The following is a 16,716-nucleotide window of genomic DNA, read 5'->3' as shown; positions in this document are numbered from 1 at the left end:
ATATTTAGGTATGCATTATTTATTGGTATATTCTCCTTAAATGCCCATTTATTTTGGTGTTTATATCTTCTTTAGCCTGTCTATGTCTTTGGGTCTGTAACTAGGCTATCTCTCATCTACACATACAATCCTGTTTGTGCTGCCTCGATCCAGTTCAAACTGATTCAGTTAGCCACACTCGTACCCCAAACGTTGTTACAAGTATATCTTTAAATTTATACAATTACATGCAAATTATATGTAGCTTATCACACTTCATGTGTTGCGTTAATCGTAATGTTAACTCATGTATTCACCATAGTTGCACATGTTCATTTACATAATGACTTCATTTGAATAATCATAGTCTGACATACACAGTATGTAAATCACTACCCACTGAGACTAGTCAGCTTCATGTGATCGTGAATACTTCAAACTGTAATAACGACTTTAAATGATTCAGGACATAGCACAAGTAATATAGCAAACAAGAACTAGCAAAGTTATAGATCCAGTGCCAGTCCATTGTCGTATTAAACCACTAACATCTTTATGGGAATGCTTAACAGATGTCCACATGTTCTGGCTTGATTGAAGAATGGCATATAAACAGGCTATAGAAACTTACAGTGTAATATAATATCATAGAATGATAACACACACACACACAGACACACACAGACAGCCACATACACACACACACACACACACAAACACACAAACACACACACACACACACACACACACACACACACATGCATGCACATACACATACATACACATATTATTATAAATTTTTATTACAATCTGACTTTCTGTCCAATACAAAAGAAAGATAAGTCAATCTAGAATCAAATATACAAGGAATTTTAATTTCTGAGTCAGGGTCTTACAAATACCGGAGAGAAAAAAAATCAGTTTTAGAACAGACTATATACATTATAATGGTTATCATATACAGGTGACTTTTAGAACAAAAGTGTATAGGAATGTAGAGCGTAAGACTTCGATCATTTTTCAAAATGATGACAATCAGCGCTGTAAATCAACAAATACAACCCTTCTCATTCAACTGTTACAGCTCTGTAAATAATAAGAATTAGTGGAACAACAGTGTTTGGAAAACAGTCAGTGAATTGGACATCTTGTTGAATAAATCGTTGTACTTGTAAACTGTCTACATAACGTTCAGAGGATCAACTTGAAGACTTAGTGTGCTGTAAAATCTCACACTGCTTTTCACATTTAAAATTCCATCTGAAAAAAACTTGCACAACTTCAAGGCAGTCTGCACAATCAATGGTTGGTTGTTGTTATACACAGTGAATTTAGTTTGCAGTTAGTAACAGGTCAGTGAGAACGGTTGTAAGTTACATCTTGTATTATGTATATTGTCCACATTATGAGAAAATTAAGTTTTAGTTTGATTTGATGGGAGGTTGAGGCATGATAGGAGGAATTGGTTCAGTGGCTGGAATTGGCCTGAGTACAGGTGAGTGGACACCCAGTATCTCAGCGACTTGGATACGGGGTTGTGTGTTATCAGTGGTCAGAGGCCGCAAAGCTCTAATGGTTGCTGATGACACAATGTCTTCCTGCCTTGGTTTCAGTTTTGGTCCTCTTCTAATACGATTACCTTCCTTCACTAAGACACCTGGAGCAAGCTCCATAGAATCCAACTATAAGAATAAAATATAGATAAAATTTATTTACTTGATAAATACACACATCTTACACTCTATAAATGGGAATTCATCTGTTTTGCAAAACCAAAGTATCAAATTTAACTTTTGTTCCTAACACAAACATGAACATTTTACCTGAAATTTTTGACAGCACACTTCAATCTTTGTCAAGAGATTGACCCACTATTCAGCACACGTGACCTATATGGACTCGTGAGCCTAATAACACATAGTCTAGTTCCTGACAGGGACCGTATTCCATACTACAATGTCACTATCACTATCCCAGTCTAGTCAAGGCCCTGACGATCGCACAGATTTCTGTGCTCCCTCCTATAGTGTTCATATAAACATGATTATGTTGTTGCATCCCCACATGATTTTAGTTTAAATGACTGGAGGTGGAGTCCTGGTTAAACATTGGACATCATCAAAACAGCTGTACCATATGAATATGAATGAGTGATGGCGACAGCCCGTCAATTTGTGATGGATTACTACTGACATGTGCCATTCTCGCTTCGCTCACCATGGGGTTGAACCATAATTAACACCTTCCATCAGGGCCTTGACTAGACTGGGATAGTGATGAAGTACACTGTGGTACGGAATACGGTCCCTGTCAGGAACTAGACTAAATATTATACTCCAGTTGTTAGAATTGTAGCTTTGAAAGTGACAATTCTATCCTCAACATAATACTGAATTTTGCTCATATTAAGCTCTGTGTAGTGAGAAATATGCCTCACATCCTCGTATATCTATATTATCAATTTTTCTGCATAGAAAAAGCTTGAATTTCAAACTACTTCCAGTGGGCTTTTAAAAGAATTTGATTTTTGCATAATATTACAGTACGTGAAATCAACTAACAGAAGTATCACATACCGTCTTTACTAACAATTTCAAAGTTGAAAAACCTTCAATTTACAAAAATATTACTTTCAAGTGTAGAGCATTCAAAAAATTTAGACTATACAAAAATACAAATGGTAGCTTTAGGTTTACAATCAAACAAATGCATGTTTCACATATTTGAAATCTGTGTTTTATGTTTGAGTCACAGATATTTCTCCATGTCACAATTCTCCTACATTGCTGGCCTTGATATAAAAACAAAAGAATTACCACAACTCACCAGAGGTGGCGGTAATGGTGTTACAGCACCATCTACAACATTGCTGGCATTTTGGTTTGGAAATGTGTCAATAGTCATAACACTCTGTGTTGTAGCTGCATTTGTTTTTATTGCTAGAATGAAATGAGACAAACATTTATCACTTTACGCAACAGCCATGTGAGTTATTACAAATCTATCACTGTTGTGGAACATATGGCATACACACACCAGTGAATAGAGAAATTATGAGAACATACTGTTAATACACATGATTGACATATAGAACTATTTACATACAAATTAATAATCTTTCTCCCTAGGGGGTACTAGTTTGTGCACAACTAAACACAAATTAATCCTCTTTCTCCCTAGGGGGTATTACTATTAGTTTGTTCATAACTAAGTACATGTTGGGAGAAAGAGACTATACAATATTAAAATATGTAAACCATATGTCAACATGAGATACCCATTCAGATCTCTGAATCAATGATTTGATTAATTTAATTTTCTTTTAGGTATGAAAGAGAGAGGACATGATACACTGTAACTCCATCTATGCAAGCTGTGATTTAGTAAAAGACAAGTAAAATCAAATGTGTCTGAGGGGCCTTCTACTTAGTTTGGCACCCCCAACTTTGTCTTGATCTTTATATTACTGACTGTGGAGTGACATCATATTCAAATAGTTCCCTAGGAATACAGTGAAATGCATTTTTACGGCGGTAAGAAAAATAATCTACTACTAATGTACTATTATATATTTGTACAGAGTCAGCATGACTGTGGTGAAAACAAACCAAACTACAGCGAAAGACGACAAAACCCAATATCTACATCTTACACTAATTCTTTGCAACATTCTTCACAGTGTATTGTTCTTACATTCAACATGACTGATCAATGGTGTACCCAATTTACAACTTTCGGAGCCGGCCACTTCTATATTTTCAACAAATTTTAACAGCTGGATATCTCATGGTTGGGAATACAATAATGAAAATATAATCTGCACAAGACGAACAGTTTTATATGTGTACTTACTATGGTCTACTGTAGTTGTTGTTCTTGTTGTCATTTTGGACTTTGTCTGTGACATTCTGTATCGTCCAGTTCTCATGGCTATAAGTCTTGCATGTGCTGCTTCAACAGCTGGGTCTACTATGCTGAACTGTGTTTTTATCCTGTTAACAATAACCATGTAAATTAGTCAACAAGTACACAAAGTTATTCAAGGGAAACACCACTTCAGGAATTAAGGAACTTGTGTGACATCCATTGTTCTGTGACTGTCTATGCAGTGATCAAGTGTTGCCTCATGGGAGTTAGCAGACACACATATCTATTTGATGAACAATAAATGTTCATGACACCTCAAAGCTTATTACCTTCAGATAGTCATGAATATGTATTGTTCATCTAATACATGTACATGTGTAGACTGAAGCAAACACAAGAATGCTCACTGTTTAAATCTTGAATTATTTGAATCATGACAAAAATACAAAAAAATAGTATTTTTAAGATGAGTAGAAAAGTAGTCTGACCTGTGAGAAGGTAACCTTTCTGGGTCCATCCTCAGAACAGATACAACATTGCCCTTTTCGTCATACGTCACATCTTTGTTACCTGGAGGTCTGCCAGCTTGTGCCTGTAATGTCATAGTACCATATGTCAGAATATCTCACATACAGTATGGTTTGGAAAGAAAATCTATGCTGCAGTGTCACCTTTTGACTTTGAGCTACGAATCTTTCAAATCTATTTCATTTGCGAAAATGAACAAGCACAGCAGGTGGATTTCAAAATGTATAGTATAGCAAATAAAATAAATATACCTATACCATCCATTTCATGTTAGCGTTCACTGGCCCTGTTTAAACAACCACACAGAAACCAATAAGAAACTGAACATTCTATACTTTAAGATAGCAAGATTGCAATTTCTTGATACTTTTATCTGAATGAAGTAAACTAATGAAACTAGACGCAGACATGTGGGTGTCAATGTTTTGATGTCTGTATGATGGCACGTTATTTCACTTCACACATGTCTGTCATACATGTTATATATTGTCAGTAAAATTGCTACAACTTTTACACAGTAAAATTGAAAACATCGCCTGCACATTAGCTATCAATGTCATGTATCTATTTACTTTTCAATTTAACTTTATAATATGACACACAAGATAGGACATAAAATGGTGATTATAATTTTGCTGATTTACTAATCATTTTGATGAGAAAAATTAGGATGAGGGGAGGGGTACAAAGAGAAATATATAAATCCTGATATAACCTAGGAACTCTTATCTATTCATTATAATAAAAAAATAAGAGTCCGAGTTTACATGGCAAACTGAGAAAGTACTAATTTACAATGATTTTTAATAAAAATTCTTTACCCACTAAGATTGTAAATTTACCTTGAGTATTGAGTGGCACGATGAAGGCATTTGTAAAAGATCAATTGGTGCTGAGTCAGCTTCACTTTCTGGTGCCATAAGCTGTGCTCTGAGTTCAGCTTCAATCAACTCTTTCTCTGTTTCTTCCAGTGTCTTTGTCATTTCTTTGAGACCAGCAGACTTTATTGGACCACGATGGGGTTTATACTTAAATTTTCGTTTTTTCTTGATCTCCTTTGGCTGTGTGGGGAAAAAATGGGTTGAGATAGGGTATAAATTGAAGTTGCAGTATTATGCTGAATTACTACTGACAGACATGTAGAATACACCTCAGAAATTTTTTTAAGTTTGTTGTTGCTTTGATAAAGAAAACTTAAATCAACGAAAAAATAATATACACCATACAATATTCCTAAGTGCTTATTACCTTCAATATTAATTTGTCATGAATATGTATTGTTTATCTAATACATATTTGTGTCTCCAAACACCCATGATGACAACAATGTACCATTGCAATAAATGAGTTTATGATATAAGAGTTTCAATTTGATGATTCTTGGCAATCAAATGAAATTTATGTGATGTGAAATCATGAAATGACTCTCCAGAACCTAAAGTTTATGAAATACCTTTATTTCCTGGAGTGTCATTTCCCTTTTTGTAATACTCACAGGTTCAGGTTGTAGGGATGAAGCTTCTCTATTTTCTTCTTCTTGCATATCATCAACTTGTTGTTGTTGAGAAGGTACACGTTCTTCTTGTTGTTCTTCAATGGTTTCTACTTGTGGTTTAGCCAATTCCTCATGTTGGATTTCATCAGCCGACGTTTCATTGAATGTAGTAAGATCATCCTCTGTAACGGTACCTGGTCTAGACAGATTACTAACAGAGGTCACCTCAGTATCATGTTCTGATGGTGTTGGTGTTCTTATAGGAATATGTGATCTGGGTACTGATCCCTGTGCCCAGGAATCGGTAACTGCTGGAATTGGTTCTGTAAGACACAATAAAAGTATCATGTTGTTAAAAGCTTTTTTAGGAGTCAGGAGTCGACAAGTCAAATTTTGATTTGTATGAGTTGTTCCGATTTGAATCTTTCAATTTGGTCTGGTAATTTCATATTCCTGATGTAACCCCTTCAGTATGAATCTAGTCCTGGCATTCTGTCCAGTTGCATCCATAGAGCTGAACACAAGGACTGAACACAAAGCCATACGACAGTGATAATAATGGTACACACTTATAAAGCAACTTTCACAATAAATGTCATGATCATAGTGCTGTAAAATTAGTACTCTGGCACAGACCCATATTGGCACAGAGGCCATATCCTCAACTCCCTTGCAAGCACACACTCCATTGCATAAGCGCATAGAATAAAAGAATTCACAAAACGAACTCTGTCCTACCAGGTTTCTAATAATACAACTGGAGATGCCTAATTATACAGCTGGGGTGACTATGGCATAATAGTGGTTCAAATCTTGCCCAATGACATTAGCCATTCAGAAACAAACGACAGTGGCCCAACGAGGCTTGAACCACATTCTAAACTACTCTAACCATTTAACCATCGTGAATCTACTACAACCACTTGACCCTTATGACTCAACAATCCACATCAGAATAGTTACATAAAATCATTACATAGTTTATTATATGATAAGATGCTACTCAACTCACCTCCTTCTTCTTGCCATGATTGGTCATTGATTACATCTCCTTCTCCTTCGTCTCTTGCAAGAAATTGCCACTGATAACAAAAAAATCAAAATATGTTACTTTGATCTCTAGACAAAATAAGTTAATTTTAATATAGAAAGCTTACGTTTTGTGTTGAGTGTCTTTTCATAGAATGATTCCATGACCTATACATGTAGAGTTTGTAAAATTAACTTCTAAACATTTGTGGTGTATATGCATACACATAACCTGGCAGTTGTTGAGATACTGAGATTCAAGTATGAAAAAGTTTGACTTTTGAGTTTAATTTCGCATATTTGATTCTGTTTATTTCTTAAAGTGGCCATATTATATGGATGAGGATTGGGTATTTATTTTGGATTTTTAATTTATAAAACAATTTTATCATGGCTTCCTACTTGAAAAATCAATGTGAAACAACATAGAGTCTGTGTTTGTAACTCAATACATTGCAAAAAGCTTCAAAATGTGCTAAAAGTTTGTTATTGTACGTACAATGACAAAAGTTTTACACATTTATTAATCTTTTGCATGTTATTGTGTCACAAACAAGGACTTGGCATATGTTGTTTAACATTGACTGTTCAAGTAGTAAGCCATTACAAAATTGTTTTATAAATTTTAAAAAAATCCAAAATCAATACCCAATCCTCATCCATATGGCCACTTTAAGACTTCTATATCATGTCTCACCTCAATAATCTGTAGGATGGCATCTTTAGCTTGGGTTATGGTGTAAGGAAATAATTGTCTCTGTATATAGTTGTCATAGATGACAGTCATAGCAGAGTCAACTATCTCCTCCACCATATCAACAATGAACTCCTCTCCCTCCTCTCTTTCCAGAAGATGCGACCTGTAATTTGATAAGATGAAAACCAAGTTCACATTTCAAAATACTAGTAGTATTACAGAGATGCTTACTCAGTTCTCATACATACTTTAAAATAGCTGGTTGTCAACAATTTTAAAGGGAACTGCTATGTACCTGGTCTATATATTGACACCGTTATGGATATGTGGATGTTTATATAGCTATAAAATTATGTTGCATGACTGTCACATCTTCTCTGTTGACAGTCACTACATGGCCAAACACCATCACAATCTACAGTTGTAGAATGAGCTTTGTGAAGTGTGAATATGAATTCATGTGTTAGATAAAATAAAATATATTATTTGAATATATACATTTAATTAATAAACAATTATTATAACTTATAGTAATATAATCAATCATATTTTAAAAGTTCTTCAATTATAACTTTTTTAAAATTTGAATTCATAATTATTTGTTTTGAATCCTGTACAATATGTTCATGTATTGAGTTGTTGGTTTCCTATTGATTTTATTTGAATTACCAGGTAAATCTGGCTATGTGTTTACTGCAGTATGTGAGCATGCAATATGACAAAAACACACGTTAGCCATCTAAAACATGAACTCACCAATCGCCTTCTGTAAATCTCCCGGGAACAACATCGTTACTAATTGGAGGTACGGAGGCTGACTGTGTTCCTGCCCTGTCCGAATCTTTTGATTTATTCTTGTCAGCTCGTGACTTAGACACAGTTGCTCTTGACATTTTGGTTGTCTAAACTCAGGAAAACATTGAAGCTGTGTAGATTAAAATTTCAAAATTGCACTGTACGGGACGCTGACAGTTTTGCACACCACACAGCGATATATATTCGTATCGTCCCGTTAACTACATCGAAGTAATAATTTTTTCAATATCTTTACATATATTGCGGTATAGAAGGGTTCGGTCTTCAAATTCCGCCGAATACTGTCTTGAGGTTTCGCTTCTGGTCTATCGTAGGGCTTCCTCTGACAAGATGGTGGACTATTATTGTTGCTATGGTGTCGTCGTCGCCATTATGCTCCGATGATAGGCGTGAGTTGATTGGACAATATTTGACCTCAATAGTGTATCGATTGAAAACGACCTAGTATTGGTCAAGGTATGGTCACATGACCACCATTTCGTATGTTCCTGCAGGTCGTTGCTGTGAAATGGTGACAACATTGACATTTTTCTTGCATTTGACTCCTGAGATGACATTTTGACGGATTTTCGAGTCAAATTGGTAAATCAAACAGTAGCTGTCAACTTGCAATAGCTTCATTTTGAGGTAGGTACTACTAGATTTTCGATATAATACACAAATACCGTACATTTTGCATGTAAGCGCACGCGTATTTGTGTTGAGTTCTTGTTCCGACTTGACCGAAGTTGACGTCAGTTTGTAGTGAACTTCGTATTTTCAAAACGTTAACCGTTTGCTAAGGAGAAGATGGCTTTTATTACTGGAGAGGAAAACAGGAAGAAAATGAGACTAGACGAGTAAGTTTGATCACATATTTTGCGGATAAAATGTTGCACAGTTGAGTCGCTGATCGTGACCAGATTGATTGTGAGTCATTGACACTGGAAAGCAACACTGCTGAAAAGTAATATACCATATCTTGTCAATATATCCTGGAATGGGAAACTGAACTTTCTGAAAAACGAACAATTTTGTCATAAATGTTAATATTCCTGGGATGTAATAGTAACTGTGTTATATGATTATGTTCGACATCTGTACTGATGTACAGATGCAAAAGATGATTATTGAACTAAAGGGATTCTATTATCCATCTTGGGTACCTTATCCCTGAACTGAACATGTGGAAATGTAGAAGGAACATCTTCCTGCCTTGAATTATCATGTCTCCAGAATGCTGAATAAGTTGATATTAACGTTACTGTGATGCTAGGAAATACACCCAGCAAGAGGTACAGAACGTTTCAACATTCATTTCTGTATCACATTTTTAGGTCTCTTCTTGTGAAATAGGTCAGCCCATGGAAGTATCACCGATGATACTTCCATGGTCAACCTGTCTTCTAAGTTCTATGCATCTGATCAGGGAAGGGAGATTTCTCTAATATAGTAATACCTATCTCTGGGCCCGGTGGTCATCACCCAAGCCTAGGTCAACCATGGCAGCAGCAAGTGCACAGGTTGATTCATCTGGTACATCTACACTATTTATTTCAAATATGATGAAATACAGGATGAAGTCAATGGACCAGCAATCAGTGCAGTTCAAACTATGACAGAACAGGGAAATCAACTATTGAAACATTCAGTAACACTTTGTTATAAGGCTATGTTATTGTACACATTGCATAATAACATAAATAGTAAATACTTCTATAGAATTACAAAGTTTAGAGGGATTATCCCAACTTACTATGACTACCTAGAGTAATGAATTATTCTTATTTTATTTTGCATAACAGGAGCTGCAGACAGCCAGAAGGCCAAATTATGTTGTCAAGTCCCATTCCACCAGATCCCCAATACCAAGCCAGGAATGGATGGTCCACTAATGATACAGCACCACGACCAAGGGTAAAACCAGAAGCAGAAGCAATAGCTGAAAAACACAGAGGTTCTGTGGGATTGCTTTTACAATTAGAAGGTCAAGGTATATACAGACCACCTTCCTCAGTTAGACAAAGTAAGTAGATTGCCTTGGTAGTGTGTCGTTTGTTGTTGTCGCAAGGCTCATTTGTGGGCTGCTATTATGATACCCGGGTACATGTGGGTGGGGGGGGGGGGCAGATGTGACCCAGTGATTGCCTGTAAACAAGATGATGCAAGCATTTCCAAATGACATTCTCTGAAAAACTCAATGGTTTTCTAAGGGGATCACTGCAGTGCATTATATTGAAAATATTATAAAGAGTTGTATGTTTTCAAAGTTGCAGACACTCTTCCAAGTGGTTCCAGGTAGTTTTGATGAATAATTAGTCAGGAGCATAGAATCACTCATTTAAAAGGATTAATTTATTGTCCATAAATTGAACAACACATTAGTAACCCAAAAATGGAACTCTACTGGGTTACACATTATTCTGTTGCCTGGTATAATTTGTCAGTCCTGCACTAACACTGTTATACATTACCATATGTGTACATGTAGAGGGATTACTGATACATTGTCTCTCATTATGCAATATCAAAACATGTTATCTCCTGTCAGATTTGTTAAGTAGTGGCATGGTTTTCACCCCTAACAGCAGGTGGCCATTTACAAATTGTGTAACTATTTTTATCAATTCTAGAAAAGGGATATAATTTATTTTTGAAACAAGTTCAGTCAATATACAGACTGAACTAGATACCTAGATGTCATTCTGTACATTGGAGGTTAATGATAGGTCATGACAGTCACTTTCAAAATAAACAATAGTCTGAGAGGTCTAGCAGGAAGACTAACTGTTAACCTGCTGGTAGAAGAATGGTCATAGTGGAAGTTTTACTACTAGCTCCAGATGAAAGCAAAGCTACATGGGGTTTACACTTTATTTCTATCTTTTGTCTTCTGTTTTTCACAGAGGCAGAGTCCCGTGATTACACTAAAGAAAATGTACGCAAAATGAGACAAATCCAATCCGTGAACAGAAGAAGGAGAGAAGAAGAGCAAAGAAAATCCACTGAACCTGTCAAGGCTTTACCACAATCAGAAAAATACAAGACTGTACCTTCCAAACTTGCTGAAAATCTAAATGTAAGTTATCACCCTAGATGCATCACATTGTCTATTGTACCCTACAAATAATGGTACAGTAATATTTTGGTATTTTATTTTTTTAAAAACCTAGGATGAAATGATCTCTTTATATTTGCATAGAATGATATTTCCCCCTTTTTGTGTTGATCATAACCTGCTTTTTAAAGTAAACTTAACGATACATTAACTGTTACTGGAGTAATATTTTTAGATCAGACAACAATATATTCACTGAAAATTGTTAAGATACCAGTAAGTAGACATTGTATGAGTCAATTAGTGATCTATTAATTGGTAGGACCCAAAATCAATTTGATTAGATTTAATGTACACCATATGATATTATGTGTACAGCTGCACAAATACATTTACCCAAAAGTGATTCAACATTTGTTATGGTCTACAATATTATGAGTATGTCATTACATCTAACAAAACAGGTTCACAGTATGTGCCAGTTGCAGCTTTAAGGCATAGATAGTCACTTTACAACCATCGACATACACACTCTGTCACACAGTCTGTGGGAGCAATTATCTAAGATGAGGGTTTGTATAATTAGTTTGAAATGTAAACCATAATATACCCTTCATTCATGTAAGAGATGTCTTGAAACTTACGACAGTGACTGTCAGTATCTTGTGTTTTCAGTATTATCAGATAGAAATCAGAAATAAAGAGTATTAGTGAAAAATTGTATCTAACATTACATTTACTGGGTCCCTCATCAAATCATCTACCATCATTATGGAACCAAGTTATCATAACAGGATCATTACTTATGTCATCTTTTACCAATAGCAACCACCAGCAGCCCCAAGACCCTCATCAGCTAACTATCTGAGAAGTCACAGTAGACCAGGCACTCCTGAGATCAGGGGTAGATCTGTCAGCCCAGCTGGTAACCGTAGACCAGTGTCAGCAGGATCTGCAAGGGCATCATCAACAGATGCACTTGATTCCCCTACAGCAGCAGAGGTGAGTGACAATAATATTTCAGTATAGATGCTAGACAGTAAAATATGTTGTGTTGGTCAGCCCTGGTATTGATCGTAAAGGCTCGCCCTGGTCTTGGTCGTGAAAGGGGGGTTGACCAGTGCATGAGGGCACCCTGACACAGCGTAACCTACAGGCAATACAAACCCCAATCTTGATCAAGAAGGAGGCACAATTCCTTTCATTGTATTACATATCTACTGGACTATTTGAGTCTTCTTCTATATATATCTACATATATTTATCTATCTATCTATACGCCAGGTAGAAGCCTTCACCAGGTTAACATTCAACCTGCACTAGATCTAACTAGGGTATTAATTTTTTTTGACACATATGATATGACACATATATTATCATGATAAAAGTATGTGCATTACATACAGAATTCACAGGAAATGAAAATACCATCTTTCCCTGTCATTTTCCTGGTCCTTGACTTTGAGCCACTTACACATCATAGAATGATCATTTCCAATTTCTTTCCATCAGCTAAAATTACAGAAGTCAGATAATGTGAACTACGTGGCACTGAATGCCAGACAAACTAGATATATGCAACAAAGGAGGTCACCCTCAGCTAGAGCTATAGAAGAACACAAGAAAAGGTTGGAAGAAGCACACAGAAGTTATAAGAAAGGAGAAGTGCCATCATAGTAAGTACATTATATATTTCAACTCATCACCTTGTAGCAAGAAATGAAAGTTTATACAAATAATGATATTTATATTAGGTTGCATATTGAGTATAATAACTAAACCCAATTTCAAATACAAAAGTTATGAGGTTTAGCTTTGCTAATACACCATGCAGTTAATACCCAAAGTATGATCTCTTCATTAATTCAACCAGGGTATTTGTTTTGGAACCCATAAACTGACGAAAGTGAAAATTCAAAGGCATGATTTCTAATTGTGAATTCCTTTTCTAGTTTACGATCACGGCAGAAGCAGTGGGATCAAGAAGCAGAGGAAAGAAGGAGAAATACACCGGATCCAGATATGCCACCAGGTCATGCAGCCATGCCGGAAAAAGAACGTCTGGAAACATTAGATGTACTCAAACAGAGTAAGTTTGGAATACTGATTGATTTATCAATACATACATAGTAATTCATCAATGTGATAACAGTGTGTATACCCTAAATATGTTACATTGTAGCCCCACCAGACTGTAGGGTTTTAAAATTGAATTCAAATATATTTCATTATGGTAACAGTAAACTGAGGACACACGCACATGCACACGCACACACGCGCGCACACACACACACACACACACACACACACACACACACACACACACACACACACACACACACACACACACACACACACACACACACACACACAGAGAGACAGGTGACCTAAACACAACATTGAGCTGAGAATACAATTTAAATGAACAATAATTCCAAACATTGGGTTTTGTCTTACAGAGGAGCATGAACTTACTAATGAGCTGTCAAGACTCTCAGTAACGGCAGATACAATGAGAGCTAGAGCCAAAAGAGCTGATCTCGAATCCAGAATATCAGAAATAGAAGAAGCTATCAAGATCTTCTCAAGGCGAAAAGTCTTTGTCAAACTAACTGAATAATGATACAGAAGACTTGCTAATACATATGTATATAGAGGTATTCCCACTTTGCAGAGACCCTGGATATATCTTGGCCATTCTCCTTTTCTAATAGACCTTTTCATTGAATTCTGCCCTCTGTGGGTACAGTAGAGAAATGATGAAAAATAGCATATATCGCAAGACTCATGTAACACTTGCAGGGGGTATTTTATTTCTATTTTAGTTGTGCTCTGTGTTCATTTCTCGTTAACTTGAACTCAAATACAGAATAGTCTGCAGTAATTTCAATGACATAAACTTGAATTTCAACATGATACTTATTCCATGTACTGACAGTTTAGCACCTCATTTTCACTGTCGTATTGCAAAGGAACAATAAATGATACGAGCATACAATTTGAAATCTAAAGAATTTAAAATACTTTTAAAAAAGGACCCTGCAGTTCGTTGTCACATTACATTTTTTCATAAAATTTTGAATAGAAATAATAAAAATCTAGTTTTTACCTCATAAACACACCAATTTTAGGTATAAGTGAAAAACGTGACAATACAATTCACATAATTACCTTTCTGAAAATATATTGTTTTAGATAGTTATCACTATTTACTGAGAATTAGTCATTTCCAAATAGGTCAGTGTTTATCTCCAATGAACCTACATCTCCCCTGTAAGCTGAGTGAGTCTAGCACAAACCTACATCTCCCCTGTGTAAGCTGAGTTAGTCAATTCATACTAGCAATGTGTTTAGGGCATGAGATACAACTTTGTCATAACCAATAGTTGATCATAGCAAAAATGCAGTGTAATGTGCTGTCACTTGCTTCAGTGGTTAGTTCTCATATTGACACAGCTTTCTATTTATAGCCAGAGAGGGCGTTATTTATATACAAAAAAGCATACTGTAAATAGCATTTTGATAGCTAGATATGCTGTGGTGATATCGCAGCCAACTGCATTGCTTGTTCAAAGGAAAATTCACCTATAGGCTGTAAGATACGTCTTGTCATTTCACCCTCGTTGACCTCCTCTCTACCGAGAGAGGTTGACCAATGTGTTAGGGTGCCCTGTTATGGTGTACCGTACAGACTAATTCACCTACTGGTATCGTGAAAATGACGATAGGCATGCAAAGGCTTTAGCGCTAACAATAGCCAGAATTGCTGTTCTTCTCACAGGACTCTATATATAACATTGTAACTCGTATATTAGGATTCTATGCATATGAATTTACATAACAATAAATTATATTGGCTATGTAAATATATTATTTACATAACAATAACATGAAATTGTTATGTAAATCAATCTACTTTACATAACAATGTCATGCATGTTTATGTAAATTGATATTATGCTATAACTATTATCTTGGGAGAACTGCTTAGAATACCTCTTTTTACCACAAATTAGTCTCAATACCTTGTATAATATATTATTTGAAGGTTTACTTGAAAAAAAATATTCATAAAGTAGAATTATTTTTGTATATCTGATCACTGTTAAAGTTATTACAGTATTTGGTACTATTATGTATATTTCACTGCAGTATCAAGTCTGTAGAGCAAATTATGTTGTGTTGTATGTAACTCTGTTATATGTTTTGACATGATAAACTGTCCTCTTCTCTGTATATGTGTTTTCGTAGTTTGTATATTAAAAGTCTCATTATGTCAGGTTTCTTTCCACATTGTTAAGGGACAAACCCAGTAATTCTTCAAACATGAAACACTAGTATAGTCACTTAAATGGCATAAGCTGAGTAAACCTTGGGGAGGGGGAGGGGATAATTTTTAAGCTGAGTTTATACCCATTGGGGTACTTACTGCTGCATATTTAAAGGTTCTTGCAGTATCCTACTTACTGAACATACTTATCCTCTTTTACTATGACAGAACTGAAACCTCACATTTTTGACATGATATGTTATCGATTCCATGATTTAATTTGAACATAGAGTGTCAAACTGCCATCATTTGTGCCAACAATGTCAGAAGTATACATTATCATTTTACTAGGTCAAATTAGTGGTACTATCACTAAACCAACCCAGTAAAAACTCAGTTTGTTCCACTTCAAGTATAATATTCTTTATCTTTATCCTTGTGATGTAATATTTTATGTTAAGGAGACATATAGTTGTAGTCATTTCATGTAATATGGATGTCAGTTTCCATTAAATAGAAAATGTATACTAAATGTTTCTATCTCTTTTCTTGTCGTAACAGTAGGCTTTCCATATTAATTAGTATTTGCACCTTTTTTAATAATTAATAAAAACTGATCTAAAGATAAAAACATATAATAAAAGGTTTATAGTTTGTTTGTCAATCAATGCTACACTTCATCCTGATTGTTTGATGTGGGTTAAAACTTTGTGTTTCATAAATACACCATGTTCCAGTTCACTACTTTGTAAATAGCTAGCATCACGCACAGACACTCCAGGTTTGAGAGTTAAAATTGAACAACACACCAAGAAATAAAGGCATTTTCATAAACTAAAACAATATTCATGCCATTTTCATTGAAGGTAAGAACCACCCATGAGTCATGAATATTCATTGTTCACTTATTGCATATGTATTTCTGCTGACTCCCATGATGCAATGTGACCCACAACAAAAATCCCCAAATAAGGTAGAAGTTCAAGTTGATTTTTTTC

The 16,716-nt window shown here is 35.4% G+C and overlaps 2 protein-coding genes across 3 annotated transcripts; one reads left to right on the top strand and one right to left on the bottom strand.

Annotated features, from left to right (window-relative positions):
* Positions 1-813: 813 nt before the first annotated feature.
* On the bottom strand, positions 814-8,972 carry LOC144451936 (uncharacterized). The gene is made up of 9 exons (XM_078142855.1): positions 8,352-8,972; positions 7,596-7,758; positions 6,882-6,951; positions 5,870-6,192; positions 5,217-5,435; positions 4,335-4,438; positions 3,832-3,971; positions 2,806-2,918; positions 814-1,661 (listed from the first exon to the last, which is right to left on the bottom strand). Exons 1-9 carry the CDS (start codon positions 8,486-8,488, stop codon positions 1,401-1,403), a joined length of 1,530 nt encoding a protein of 509 aa, XP_077998981.1. The 5' UTR covers positions 8,489-8,972; the 3' UTR covers positions 814-1,400.
* LOC144451939 (enkurin domain-containing protein 1-like) lies at positions 8,892-16,326 on the top strand. Of its 2 annotated transcripts, none has more exons than XM_078142860.1 (7): positions 8,892-9,038; positions 10,196-10,383; positions 11,297-11,469; positions 12,274-12,450; positions 12,961-13,124; positions 13,401-13,537; positions 13,908-16,326. In XM_078142860.1, exons 2-7 carry the CDS (start codon positions 10,224-10,226, stop codon positions 14,066-14,068), a joined length of 972 nt encoding a protein of 323 aa, XP_077998986.1. In that variant the 5' UTR covers positions 8,892-9,038; positions 10,196-10,223; the 3' UTR covers positions 14,069-16,326. The 2 variants fall into 2 exon arrangements, with proteins under 2 accessions (XP_077998986.1, XP_077998984.1); XM_078142858.1 differs by having other exon boundaries at positions 10,196-10,416.
* The last annotated feature ends 390 nt before the right edge of the window (positions 16,327-16,716 follow it).

Source organism: Glandiceps talaboti, chromosome 22 (genome assembly GCF_964340395.1).
Source record: "Glandiceps talaboti chromosome 22, keGlaTala1.1, whole genome shotgun sequence".
NCBI classification, from domain to species: Eukaryota; Metazoa; Hemichordata; class Enteropneusta; family Spengelidae; genus Glandiceps; species Glandiceps talaboti.
The sequence above is the reverse complement of the archived record's forward strand: the minus strand, read 5'-3'. Positions and strand labels throughout refer to the sequence as shown.